This window comes from Dicentrarchus labrax, unplaced genomic scaffold (genome assembly GCF_905237075.1).
Source record: "Dicentrarchus labrax unplaced genomic scaffold, dlabrax2021, whole genome shotgun sequence".
NCBI classification, from domain to species: domain Eukaryota; kingdom Metazoa; phylum Chordata; class Actinopteri; family Moronidae; genus Dicentrarchus; species Dicentrarchus labrax.
In genome coordinates this window covers 18,760,325-18,773,496 of record NW_026136723.1, presented here as the reverse complement: position 1 = coordinate 18,773,496, position 13,172 = coordinate 18,760,325, and the positions used below count along the sequence as shown (strand labels likewise).

Here is a 13,172-nt window from a genome sequence, read left to right as displayed (position 1 = left end):
GTTAAAAACAGAAAGAGGTGCAGATTAAATGTTTATATTTAATAGGCGTGACAGATGTAGACATGGGAATTGTCCATGTATAGCTTTTAAAGGGTCAGTTCACTTAAATTACAAATTAAAAACACATAATTCCCACTAAACATGTTCAGTGGTACAAAGCCAAGTAGATCGTTTTTTTATTTATCTTTTAGTACATTTTCATATGAGTGAATCCGTCCTTTAAATCGTCTATGGATGAAATGTAATGTGTGCCTTGATGTGTGTTTGATGCAATGATGTAAAACAAAAAGGTCAACATATATCAACAGAATGGGAACATAAGTTATATCAACAGCACATGTACAAGAAGAATATTAATTGTAAATTTACATTTTACAGATTCTATATATTAAATATTAAATAGGATATTTAATCACGTTGTACAACCACGCACAAACATCTGGAAGTGTCACGCTGATGTTACCCTTGCCAGAGCTGCACATGTGATTGATAACTGATAACTCAACCGAGTTGCAACAGCTGCACAACACAAAAGACACACACAAATGGGTCACTGCACATTACCCATACTGCTTTGCATGACGTGTGTGACCTTGTGTGTCTCATTACATTTGTGACCTAGTCATCGCCTCGAGCTGCTCAGTGTGTGTTTGTGTCTGCCGGCCTGAGAGAGAAATTGTGTGAATGTATGAACACAGAGCGACATGGGAGAGTGTGTGTGTGTGTGTGTGTGTGTGTGTGAGGGGTGTGTGTGTGATATCACAGGCAGAGTGATGCAGCATGACTTTACAAACTGAAATCTATTAACGTCGGGGAAACAAACGTTCATAGAAGAAACAGCAGTGTGTGTGTGTGTGTGTGTGTGTGTGTGGTGGGACAATGGAGCGGCACTACTCACTATCCAGGCAGACAGACAGGAAGTGAATTGTGATTGGTGGAAAGGGGGAAGCAAACAGGAAGCATTTCCCTGTGAACTGCCTGCTCTTGTGTTCCCATGTCAACACACACACACGCACTCATGCACAGGTTACTACAGTTTTCCCATGTCACCCTGTGTTGTTCACACACATCAATACACACACACCAATACACACACACACACACACACACACACACATATATACACACACACACACATATATATGCAACCACGGAAACCTATCATTTGTCTCACACAGATACAGGTCACTGCTTTTTCCCAGGTCAACCCTGCTGGGAAGGTACTCTCTCTCTCACACACACACACACACACACACACACCTGCACACAGAGACACACACACACACACCTGCACACACACACACACACACACACACACACACACACACACACAGAGAGAGAGAGAGAGAGAGAGAGACACACACTCCCTGGTGCCCTAAAACGACCTGAGTGCCAACCTCTCTGCAGAAGAATGGAGGTAGAACAAAAAAGAATTGAATAGAACAGAATCTGCTGACAGAAAACGGTTCACACAGCTCTCGTTCTCGTTATTTATAACTCACAATTCATTTCACTTTGTTCTATTTAGGGACATTTAAAAAAGGCCAAGTCTGCTATTGTTGCGCTGCACATTTGTCACTCGGTCCACATTTGAATACAGGACATGTATTTACTCTAATATATTATGTGGGCAACAGCTGGGACTCACGCACTAATATGGAATTTCAAGACCAAAAATGATCTCCAATACTAAGACAGTACCAGGTAACATTACTCTTGCTATTGCTGTGATAGATGTGGTGTGATCAGTATATTTTACTACAACAAATCCAAGTTTTCTTAAACAAATGGTAGTTAACATTACAACAGCCATAAAATGAATGATAGTCTTCTTTATAGTGTATTTTTCTTTCTTGACGTGCAAACAGGCGCCGGTACAACCGCCTGCCTGCGACATTATTATACTGTACGTGGCATGTTTACTCATTCTGCTTCTAATTAAAAGACATAATTATCATCTGAAATTCAATAATCGAGACAATGAAAATAATTCAAGATACTACATCAGAGACTAATACATTGTATTAACTACAACTCTGAATTATGGTCAACTGAGTACACTTTGGAAAGACATTAATACCAGCAGAAACTGAATTAAATCTACATAAAAATGGTTGTTAATGTTATAATTTGTAAGCCACAATTTCAAAACTAAATAGAATAGATTCCAATTAAATGTGTTTTATTAACTAATTTAATTTAATTAATTAATTTAGATTCACCTGAATGAGACAACTCTGGGTTCAAGGCATTTTCATTCATGTAATGCATGTGAACGGCTGCCAACAGTGGACCAACCACAGGCAGTACTACAGTGTGCCTTGTTTGTAATGTACTAAAACAACTAGTTGACCAATCACTTAGTCCAGTGACCAAAATGTCATTAATAATTGATTAATTCAGTCATTTATCAGCCCCAAAACTCTGCCCAACCTGGTTTAAGCTTCATCACAGTAATCCAGGGGTTAATCGATGTTGAATGGTAACCCCTAACCCACTAAATCGTTTTTGTTTGTTTTTTTAAATTAATGCTCCGACAAAGCTAAATCGGCGGAGGACTCTTTTTAAACCTTTTAAAAACACTTGCACAACCTACCATCATTTTAATGTCAGTGGCCTAAATTTTGACCAATATTGCACAAGACTGAGATTAACAACTGGATTAACCACTTTCACTGGCTGGGAATTTGTTTTCTGGGTTGTGATATTGTATAACACAAGTGGTCAGTTTTACAGTTCATGTGTTTACAAAAAGGATGTGATGATAAAAAAAAAGTCCACTCAGCTTAAACCTCTGTTTGTCGTATGTTTACGTGTGTACAGGAAGATCTGGTCAATGACATTACAACCGGAGCTACGCTGATACAGTTAGCACGGAAATCAATATCTGTGCGGCGTGATTGACAACTGATCAATTTGTTTGATTGGATTGGATGAATATATCCTTGGAATGACATTTGGATGACGAAATGAGCTGAAGGTCAGACATCAGTCACGACTCTAAGCTGTCAGTGAAGCTTCTGGTACGTGATGCTCCGCTGATTGTAGAAGGAAGCTGTTCTTTTATTACCTCTGTGGCACAAGTGCATGCTGGGTAAAACTGCAAGTTTTGGGGTTCAATTCCCACTGAGGCCTTGATGGGGCTCAGGGGGTTTAGATAACAGTGTTCAGCAGATGGCACAAAGTAAACGTCTGTATTTTTAGACGAAAATGTAACAACATGTGTCAGATCATGAGTTTGTATTTGAAGCTGCCAACTTTTACATTATTGTTTTGCTGCTTTTTGTTTCTCTTTCTCTTCATTGTTTAAATAAATAAACTGTTTATTCAATTAATAAACTGCATGTTACTCCTGAAATGCAGTTTGCCAGAGGTGCTTAAATCCACTGGTGTTCGTGCTGTATGCTACACGCATTTCAATCCTGCATGATTGGCTTTATGTTTACTCACCTACCTTACCAGAGTGAGACTTTATTTATTGTATTACAAAGAACTGAGTTAAAGAACGATGAGAGTGGCTGGTGTTAATGTACAGTGGAGTAGATTGAGCTGTTCTAGCTCAATAAGCATTTTCTGCTACTGTGAATTTGTTTGTTTTGTATGTCTGTGTTTATTCTGCGACAGAAATATAAGAAATGTGTGTATCTGATTTGATTTTATGGGTATAAGAAAGAAAATAATCTGTTCTGAGGTGGAAATGATAAACTGTACATAAAAAAACATCAGCAGTACGCACCTTATCTGAAATTTAAATATTTGATAATAACCTAAAAAAATCACATTAACATAAATTTAAATAATATAATATAATAGGTTTTGTTTTCACCAGTTTGCTTCTCTATGTTATCTATGTTCACATTAAGTATGTCTACTCATTTTATGTTGGCATTACATGAATAGATTTTAGCAGCTGATCAGAGAGCAGAAGCTGTTTCCAACAGACACATTTAATGATTTACACAAGTGTGACTTGTTGATTAAAGCAACTGTGAGAAATTGCAGCTGAGATTCTACCATTTCCATCCTTTAACTTAAACACAAAGAATAAGCATCAGTTACTAAAAGGAAACAGCAACCTGGTTGTTGATTGAATAACACAAACTCACCAATCAGCGATCCATTCAGAAACAGAGCCACTCCTAACAGCGTTCCTATGCAGAGAGCCAGGATGAACGGCCTCCTCCTGCCCCATCGCAGAGTGCAGCGGTCGCTGGCCGAGCCGATCAGAGGGGTGAACATGAGGCCGAGGACCGGACTGAGGAACCACGTCAGACTGTAGTACTGCTCTGGAAGACCTGCACACAGAGAGACAGACAGGTATGAGTTATAAGAGATGTAGACAGGTAGAGAGAACACTGAGTCACAACATCCACCAGGGGGTGCAAGTGGCATCCTAATTGTAGAAGAGAGGGACAAGATTTTTATATGATTGGTTTCAATTAAACTGAATATCTTTTAACTGGAATCAGCCTTCAAGACAATAAATTAAAGCGTATGCTTTTGATTTTTAAATTGGTTCATTAGGTGTGTTAAGTCTACAGTAAATATGTGTTTATTTATATTCTAATTAGATGGACTGTGAAAGGTTTATATTTACCCGGCATTGTTCACTTTAATCAGAAGTTATGATAATAGTATCCAGCTGTTGTGATGTTAATTGGCACATAATTTATAATATGATAAAATAAAATTTTCAGTTAATTGCTACATATGACAATGATGTAGCTGCAGTCACAGGTGTACAGCAATATAAACTGACCCTTGTGTTTGTGTTGTCACCGCAGCTACCTAAGAGATGACCTGAGGCAGACTTTTTCAAAATCGCCTGTTAAGTCCCACACAAAGGTAAAGGGGAGAAAGTCACGGCAACTGTCCACGTCAATAGAATTTATCTCTGTGTGAACATTCAGCCTGGATTATCACACAAAGGCCTGCAACATCAAATCCCGTGTGCTGGTTTATCCAGAGAAAATGAACAGGAGCGTGGAGACTCAGTGATCAAGTTTCTTGGGCTTTTGTGAGAAACAAACACAATAGAAAACATCCCACAACATGAATATTGTTATAATGAGCTCATAAATGGATGAAACAAATATCTTTGTGCTGCTTTTTTTTCCAAGTACAAAAGCCTTAAAGTAATTTTCCTGTAATTTCTGACAACTAGTACTTAAACAGACTCATTAAACTCATGAACTTGAGCTCATAAAAAGTAACTGAATGCTGACTAATAGCAAAACCAGATGAAGAGAGAAAAAAAAGCTTATTTTTCTGTCCTGATTCCAAACATTTGATTCCTTTGTTGCTGATTTTAAATTTAGAAAAATATTCATTTCCTAAGTTAAATTGGAAACCCTGTCTGTCATGTGTGACTATATTAATTTTCCACTGCTGGAAACCAGGTGAGGATTATAAACACACGAACACTGGATGACAGGGTCTTAAATTAGGATGGGTCAGTGGAAATAACTTTGGATCTTTAGCTAAACAGACACACACAGGATGCAGCAACATAATGGAAACAAATACTCTTCAGTACACATGCTTTCAATAGCGTTGAATAATATCGCACAACAGGCTGCAACGCGATCACGCAAACCTATCACCAACTAAACCTCTTCTTAATCAACTCCTCATAAAACCTTCTAACTGTGGCAGTTAAAGTAGGGCAGCAGACACGCCCCTTTAAACACACGCTTACATTAATATTAGATGTTACTTCGGTTACAGACAATCACATCTTGTGTTATGTGCATACAGCAACCACCTGTATCTGTTAAGAAAGACCATATTTTTGCAGTAAATTAGTTTTAAAAAAAAATCCGATGAAGCCTGATGAGAAAGAAGGGGTTCGAAAAGCAAGATTATATATTAGATCAGATTATTGGAGATGATAACCGAGAGGAGGAGAGTGAATCAACAGAAAATAGGACACATTTCTGACACCAATTACTTTTAATGAATTCAAATCTTCCTATTCATAATATTTGATCAAATTCAGAAATCAACCACAGCTTCACACAGATTACAGCTGTGCTTGGATTTGATCCATAAAATGCTTTAAATCCGGACATTGTGAAATATTCAGCAGCTAATCTGAATGACAAAGGCAAGCGTTGTCATTCCTATCGGGGTCCAGAAGTGTTGCTGCAGCTGTAAGGAAGTACACCTGTTCTGGGCACAAAGTCATTCAAGCAAGTGGGCGAGCAAAAGCTGAATCATCCTGTCTCTACAAAAGGCTCTGAGTCATATCCACAGCATGCAACATCTCACTTTAAAAACAAATTGTTAACCTTATCTTTGCTTGTGTAAACTTTGTGAGTTTGCTTTACCTCCAAACTGTTTTCAGACCTTATTTCTTAAGGGGCAGGTGTCCTGCAGGTTTTTTTTGTTTGTTTATGACCTGGAAGACTCAAAACTTGGTACCTCTAGTAACACCTAAACAAATCTGGAGGGATGATGTCAAGTAAGTTCAATAGTTTTATGAACCTTCGTGACTGCCTCCAATATGTCACACAACAGCTAATCAGGTGGAGTGTGTATATTTGAGGTACAAAGTCTTTTAATTCACTCAACTCATTCAACTTCTAACTGAACTACTTTTATGTGTGAAGCACCACAAAGACCATAATGTCCTAAAGAATGTTTTAAAAATCACATTACACTCATTGTCTGAAGCCACTAATTTGCAGAGATATTTTCTTGTGTGTTCTTGTAACTATTGAACTCATAATTAAAACATTCCTCACACTGAAAACAATGTTTTTGGTATTTCTATTATTTGTTACCCAAGAGCTTAATCTCAGCGTGTTTACACTTTAATAAAATGATTCATCACATAATGAAATCAGAGACAACGCTGCCCATGCATGCCAAAATAACATCAGACTACGCCCTTGGACGCAGAACTATTATTTCACTGAGCTGCTGAAAGGAAGATGAAGAGGAGGACAAGGAGTATGCAACTTCTGAGGGAGCAGACAGTCTTTAGCTAAGTGAAGTCAGCTGAATCTCGAATAATTAAATCAGAACTTAATTGCAGTCTCACTGTCAAACTGTCGCTTGATGCGCCTCACTTAGAAAGAAGACAAATGCATTAAGTGTCGTTTGGCTGCCCTCCCCATATAGAGACACTGTAAATATCTACTCATGGAATCTGTCCCAATCTAGATGTCTCTGCCTGCAGTTTGAAGGTACGCCAGCCTAAGTTGGCTCAAATACTGATCCATAGCTCTGCTTAAAGTTTGGAAATAACCCTGTGAACTTTACAAAACTAAAGAGGTAAGTATGTTTTAGCCAAAATGCTTATCAGAGTGTCAAATAGTGTCTGAAACCGCACACATGGAGTCTGTCTACAACTTTAAAATGACTATGATTATTTTTTTTTTTTTTACACGTACAATATGTAGTCTCACTAGGGGGGTTTCTCACATCAAAACAATAAGAAAAGACGTTTGAGGATGTCTGGAAGTATCATGGGAATCCTTCAGTATTCATCGTTCAGAAGGTTTCTACCGAGAGTCGAATTATGACCCGGTGATTAAAACCAGTAAAAAAAACGAAATAAAGTAGTTTCACCTTAAAAATCGATGTTTCTCCGATGTCGTTTTGTGGACAAATGACGTCTATTCACTTCCCAAAAATATCCCTTTACGTGACTTCATGTAAAATCCCCTCTTACTTATTGTTAAATCCACATTAATCTCAAAGTAAGAGCTTTGCTGCAGATCAATATGAGGAAGATGCCGCTGATGTTTCACTCCTCAGTGAACATAAGAGATGCAACGACGGAAGAAAGCCGGAGAGCGAGAGCAAGTTAATGGCAGCTAATTTAATAGTGAGGACATTAAGCTCTTGGAGATTTAAAAAGCACTTTTAAATATCTCAAATAGACCTCTTTAATGAGACAAAACATCAGTGACTGAGTGCCATGGTATCTAATTATCAAGCGCTTGCCTAACATGCCCCACCACCTGCACGGATCCATCCAACAGACTTTTATATCAGTTTCTGAATACAGTCTGAGGTGTGACTCAGTCTGTCTGGATCTGCTGACTGAGGCAGTATCCAGTATAATAGTTTGACTGATTGTTGACCAAAAACACAGAAGACATGAAGCTCATTTGGTTGGTAAATTCAGGAAATTTTTTGTTTGACTAAGCAAAGTCGGTGTCCTTGAGTGTGATGTTTATGGAGCCATTGTTAAGACTTTCTGGAAGTTTGGGAAGGAGTTGCTTGTTTGCAAAACACTTCTGTCATGTGAAAACCTCCCTGCTGCAATTGTGGTAATTTTCATGTTTTCACCACTGTTGATGAATCACATGTTTCTCGATGTCAGGCGGGATATGGTCTTTTGACCTCCCGCAGTCTGTGACAAGAGCCAGAAAGTCAACAACATGCTTTACAATGATAAAAATGATGCTGCATCCTACAGAAGTGTTAATAGTTTTCTCTTCACACCTTCTACCGATTACTTTAACCTAAATGTCTGCCAGGAATACAAGTATATGAAGTGTTTTTGGAGGAAAGTGCATAGCAAGAAATCAATCCCAGGAAAACATGGTTTGGCAGGATTTTTAAAGATTGATTTTTCCACATTTTTCAAGATAAAGAAATAGGGAGAGAGAGCAACAAACGTCTCCAGCAGGAGTTGAACAAGGGATATTGCAAATACATGGTATGTTGGACAACTATAGACCACAAGGATGCCCAGCACTGTGTCTGATCGATCCTTAGTTGAACAAAACAAAAGAGCTTCTCAGGGATAGATTGCTGCAGACGTATGAGACTAAGAGTTTTTCTGGCTCGGTAGTGTGTTTGTGAAAGGAAAGTAAAGACCTTCACGCAAAATGAAAGGATTGTTATGCCTTTCGTTGTGCTGTAGCTGCAGGCAGTCGCAAGTTAGTCAGAGGTCAGACGTTTACTAGTCTACTATTGGACATTTTTTACCATGTTGTTGTACAGGTTTTGTTTCTGCAAAACACATCTTCATGATGATCAACACCCCCACCCACCAGCAGGTTACAGGTTAGTTACAGTCACAGACTCATTATGAGTCAGGAAAAACCCTTTTTAGAGAAACTGATATGATTGTGACACATCTCGTCACTGTAACAGCTGTTCATGTCATGAAGCACTTGAATCGGGTGCATTGAACACTGCTGAGCCATCCTGCCAGCCAATATAAAGCAACACTGATTACTATCGTAATATTACGTAGGGTACTTCGGTCCATGGCTCAAAATTGGACTGCAGTTAATTTAAGGGCTGCAACTAATGATAATCAATTAATTCATTAATTAAAGTTAATCAAATAACTGCTCTGTCTACAAAATGTGAGAAATTAGTAAAACAAATGCCAACCACAATCTCCCAGAGGCCAAGGTTGTGGCTTCAAAATGCTAATTTTTTCTAAAACCCTTTTCAAATATTAAATTTTCTATCACATGAGGAAAAATCCACATGTTCAAAAAAGCTAGAATCAGCAAATTGTTGGTACATTTCCTTAAAAATCGACAAAATAATTGCAAATAAATTTTCTGTTAATCAAATCAAATTATTAGAATCTGATATAGTTTTATCTTTACTGTATTTTATGAGTTAATACTTTGCTACTAGCAAAATTAACTTTGTCCATACTTTGGCTTTTAAGATAACTATAAGATAAATATACTCTCTCGTGTTGTATTGGCACCCGGTGGACAAAGTTTTATCAGACCTTCGGTGCGTATTATGTGTTATATTATAGTTCATTATTGTGATATTTCTGTTATTGTACAAACACACTCTGTGAAACTATACGGCCTTATAGTAACTTTTAAGGGTCTTCTTGTATATTCTAACTGACACCAGCGCAGTGAGAACAAACTCCAACAACCAGTATTTATTAAGAAATACCATCATACTGACTTTGAACTATAATTAGGCTTTCGAGTGGCACAGAATCACATTTGCCCTCGATTGAAACTCTACAAGCTGGGTTCCTGTTGTCCTGCACAACTGTCGACCTCTCGTGTTTCTCACGAGCGGCCCCGTAAACAGGGCTTGACCCCTGTCGCCGTGGTGACCAGGTCTTGGGAACCCTGTCACCACGAAGGCTCCATCACCTTCACTTCCTGGCTCCTAATATGGCTGTGTCATTCACTACAGGGTTTCCTGTTGTGGGGTTTGTTCAAACTAAGGAAAGCTTTGTTTCTCTACGTTCGTCTCACATTTATTTTTTCTCCCCCTTTTAGTCTTACACACACACACACACACACACACACACACACAAAGCTATACATAAACATACACGGAAAGATAAGACACTAGTATACACACACATACATGTACAAAGGCGCACACACAATACCTCAAACGGGGGCAAAGTCATAAAGTAGGCGACAAAGCAGCTGATAGGAATCTGGCTGTCTGTAGGTTTGTCAACATCAAAACAGGAAAACTGTTTTCTAGTAAACAGTTCCCTCCCACAGACACACACACACACACCCCCACACACACAAATGATACAGACAAACACAGTCAACACTTAAAGACATGTCTCTGTTCCCACACACACAGACATACAGACTCACCTACCACACACACAGCTAAGTTCCCACACACTCCTGGCACTGTAGGTACACACACACACACACACACACACACACACACACACACACACACACACACACACACACACACACACACGGAACAATACTGAGAGAATAGAAACGCAGGAAGTATTTCGGAAAGAGAGAAAAAGAAATGAGTGGAGTGAGAGAAAGAGGGAGGGGAGGAAACAAGGCGAGAGAAGGAGTGTGAGAAAGGATTAAAATCAAAGACATTAAAAAAAAGGGAGGACGGTGAGAGAGACGGAGGAGGAGGAGGGAGAGGGAGAAAGCCGGAAGGATGGAGAGACAGACGATATGAAAACGTTCATATCAAGCTGTTTGAGTGTTGTTGATTGATCATGGGAAAGACAAATGTACAATCTGCTCCATCTATCATCAAAGTGCTCATTTTACTATGCACATCCACACACACACATCCACACACACACACACACACACACACACACACACACACACACACACACACACACACACACACACACACACACACACCTAAATATGGAGCTCAATTTGTGACTGTTGGAGTACAGACTGCCCATTCATCACCACTTCTGCGTAGACTATGTGTGTGTGTGTGGCTCCACGTCCACGGGCTGCACTCGGAAATAAACCATTGGTAAAACTTTGTGGTTCCAGCTGTTTTCTAACCATCACATTTTGGATTAGACACAGTTTGTTTGAACTGAGGGGAATCTTACCAAAACTTCACTGTGAGAAAAAAACTTGAAAAATGATGAAACAAAAAACAATGCATCCGTTTCCTACTATATTTACCTGCAGACTTTCATTTTTATAAACTATTTGTATCAAATGATGCCCACTGTTTCCTGCTTCAAAGAGAAGTTTGGGATCAGTTGATATGAAGACTATGAGACCTCATACCTAAGCTGCAAATTTTCACAACAGAGCTCTCCTTGTTTTCAGGAAATCCTGAACAAGGATGACTGTATGTCTGTTTTCGCATACTTGTACGATTTGTTTTGAAATTGTTTCCCGAAGTAACATGATGCTTGGAAAAAAAGAGAAAAAAATCAAAAGTTATAGAAAGTGCCCTCTGTATTCTGCTGTTCTGGAAAATATTCACCCACTGAAAGCACATAAAAACAATATATATATACACATATATATTACAGTCAGAAACTCTAAAAATCTAATTTAAATAATGAGGTGAATGAAAAATCTGATGACTTTATACTTTATTGCCAACTCTAATCTTTAAGAGTGAAAATAAAAGTTTAAACAAAAAAGGTAATTGTCTTTTATTAGCCATTATTAGATTTTCATCTGTTTTTATGGACAAGAAGTCAGAACTTCTTTATGGTAGCCGATGCACAGTCACAGTATCCCTTAATATCTTTCACTTAAAATACTCAAACATGGAGGAGACTATGATTACTGTAATGTTTTACTACACTTTAATGATTAAGGCTGGCAATAGGCTATTACATATATTTCTCCCATTGAACAGATTCCATGAACTGATCTGACTATAAGTGTATCCAAAGACTTATACAGCTTGTTCCTCTGTGCCATAGAGCTCCATTGTTGTTCAAAAACTATTAAAAACACATCTATGAGTCATACCATTGAGCTAAGTGACATGTTCATTTATTACCTTGAACATGAGCATGAGCCACTTTTGCACTGAATGTGTCATTAATCCACCGCTGAAAATAGTTCCCACAAACGCACTCTTTAGGAAATTATTAATTAAAGGAAACATATTTGTGAGCAGTTTTTAAAGATTTCCACCTTCAGTAGGAACAAACAGGCTTTGGGTAGCCAGAGACGGGGTGAGGAAGTTGGACAGTGTTAATAGACGAGGTAACGCTTTGTTGGTTTTAGGATTTTCATGGAATTTGCTGCCAATAAGAAAAAGACTACGTATATTGCCGATCTTATCCTTGAATCCATTTCCTGATATTTTCTCCTTACTGTACAAACTGCTTCATCCAACATGTTGACTTTAAAAAAACCCACTGAGGTCTGACATCTGGCAAAAATGTCTGTCAGTGCGGAAACACGCATTCAGACTTTATCTGAAAACACATCATGTTATATTTTGGGTAATTTTAATTACACAGTGAGAACAAATTCACTTTTAAAAGCTGTGGTCATGTGCCATGAGGGATGAATCTTTTCTCTAACCCTCTTTCATTCCTATCTTCAAAGTATTTTTTTTTCACACTACTTCATTACATTGCATAGGGAAATATTGTACTTTTGCTGTACTGGAGCAAATTAATCCATAATAAAAAATTATAATTACTTGTAGCTCTATTCTAAATACTTAAAATGTACCTCCAACTACAACAGTAAAATCCTTCTTATTTTAAATTAATGTATAATAATCTAATGAGTACTTTTAATTTTAATACTTTGTGTATATTTTCCTGATTATACCTTTACTTAAATAAGATTTTCAATGCAGGACATTTACTTGTACGTATTTTTACAGTGTGGTAAAAGTAAAGGATCTCAAGTTTTCACATCTGATTACCATAACAATGCAACAAACCCACCATCACTCTATCCTCACGTCTACGGCTCCCCTTCTCTCTC

General features: G+C 38.1%; 1 protein-coding gene across 2 annotated transcripts in view; it reads right to left on the bottom strand.

Moving 5' to 3' along the window:
- Window positions 1–13,172, bottom strand: part of LOC127357639 (solute carrier family 45 member 4) — a 56,407-nt gene that overhangs the window by 11,129 nt on the left and 32,106 nt on the right. For both annotated transcript variants that reach the window (XM_051389970.1, XM_051389971.1), the window contains exon 4: window positions 4,107–4,295. In XM_051389970.1, coding sequence (XP_051245930.1) covers window positions 4,107–4,295 — 189 coding nt within the window. The remainder of the gene's footprint in view (window positions 1–4,106; window positions 4,296–13,172) is intronic.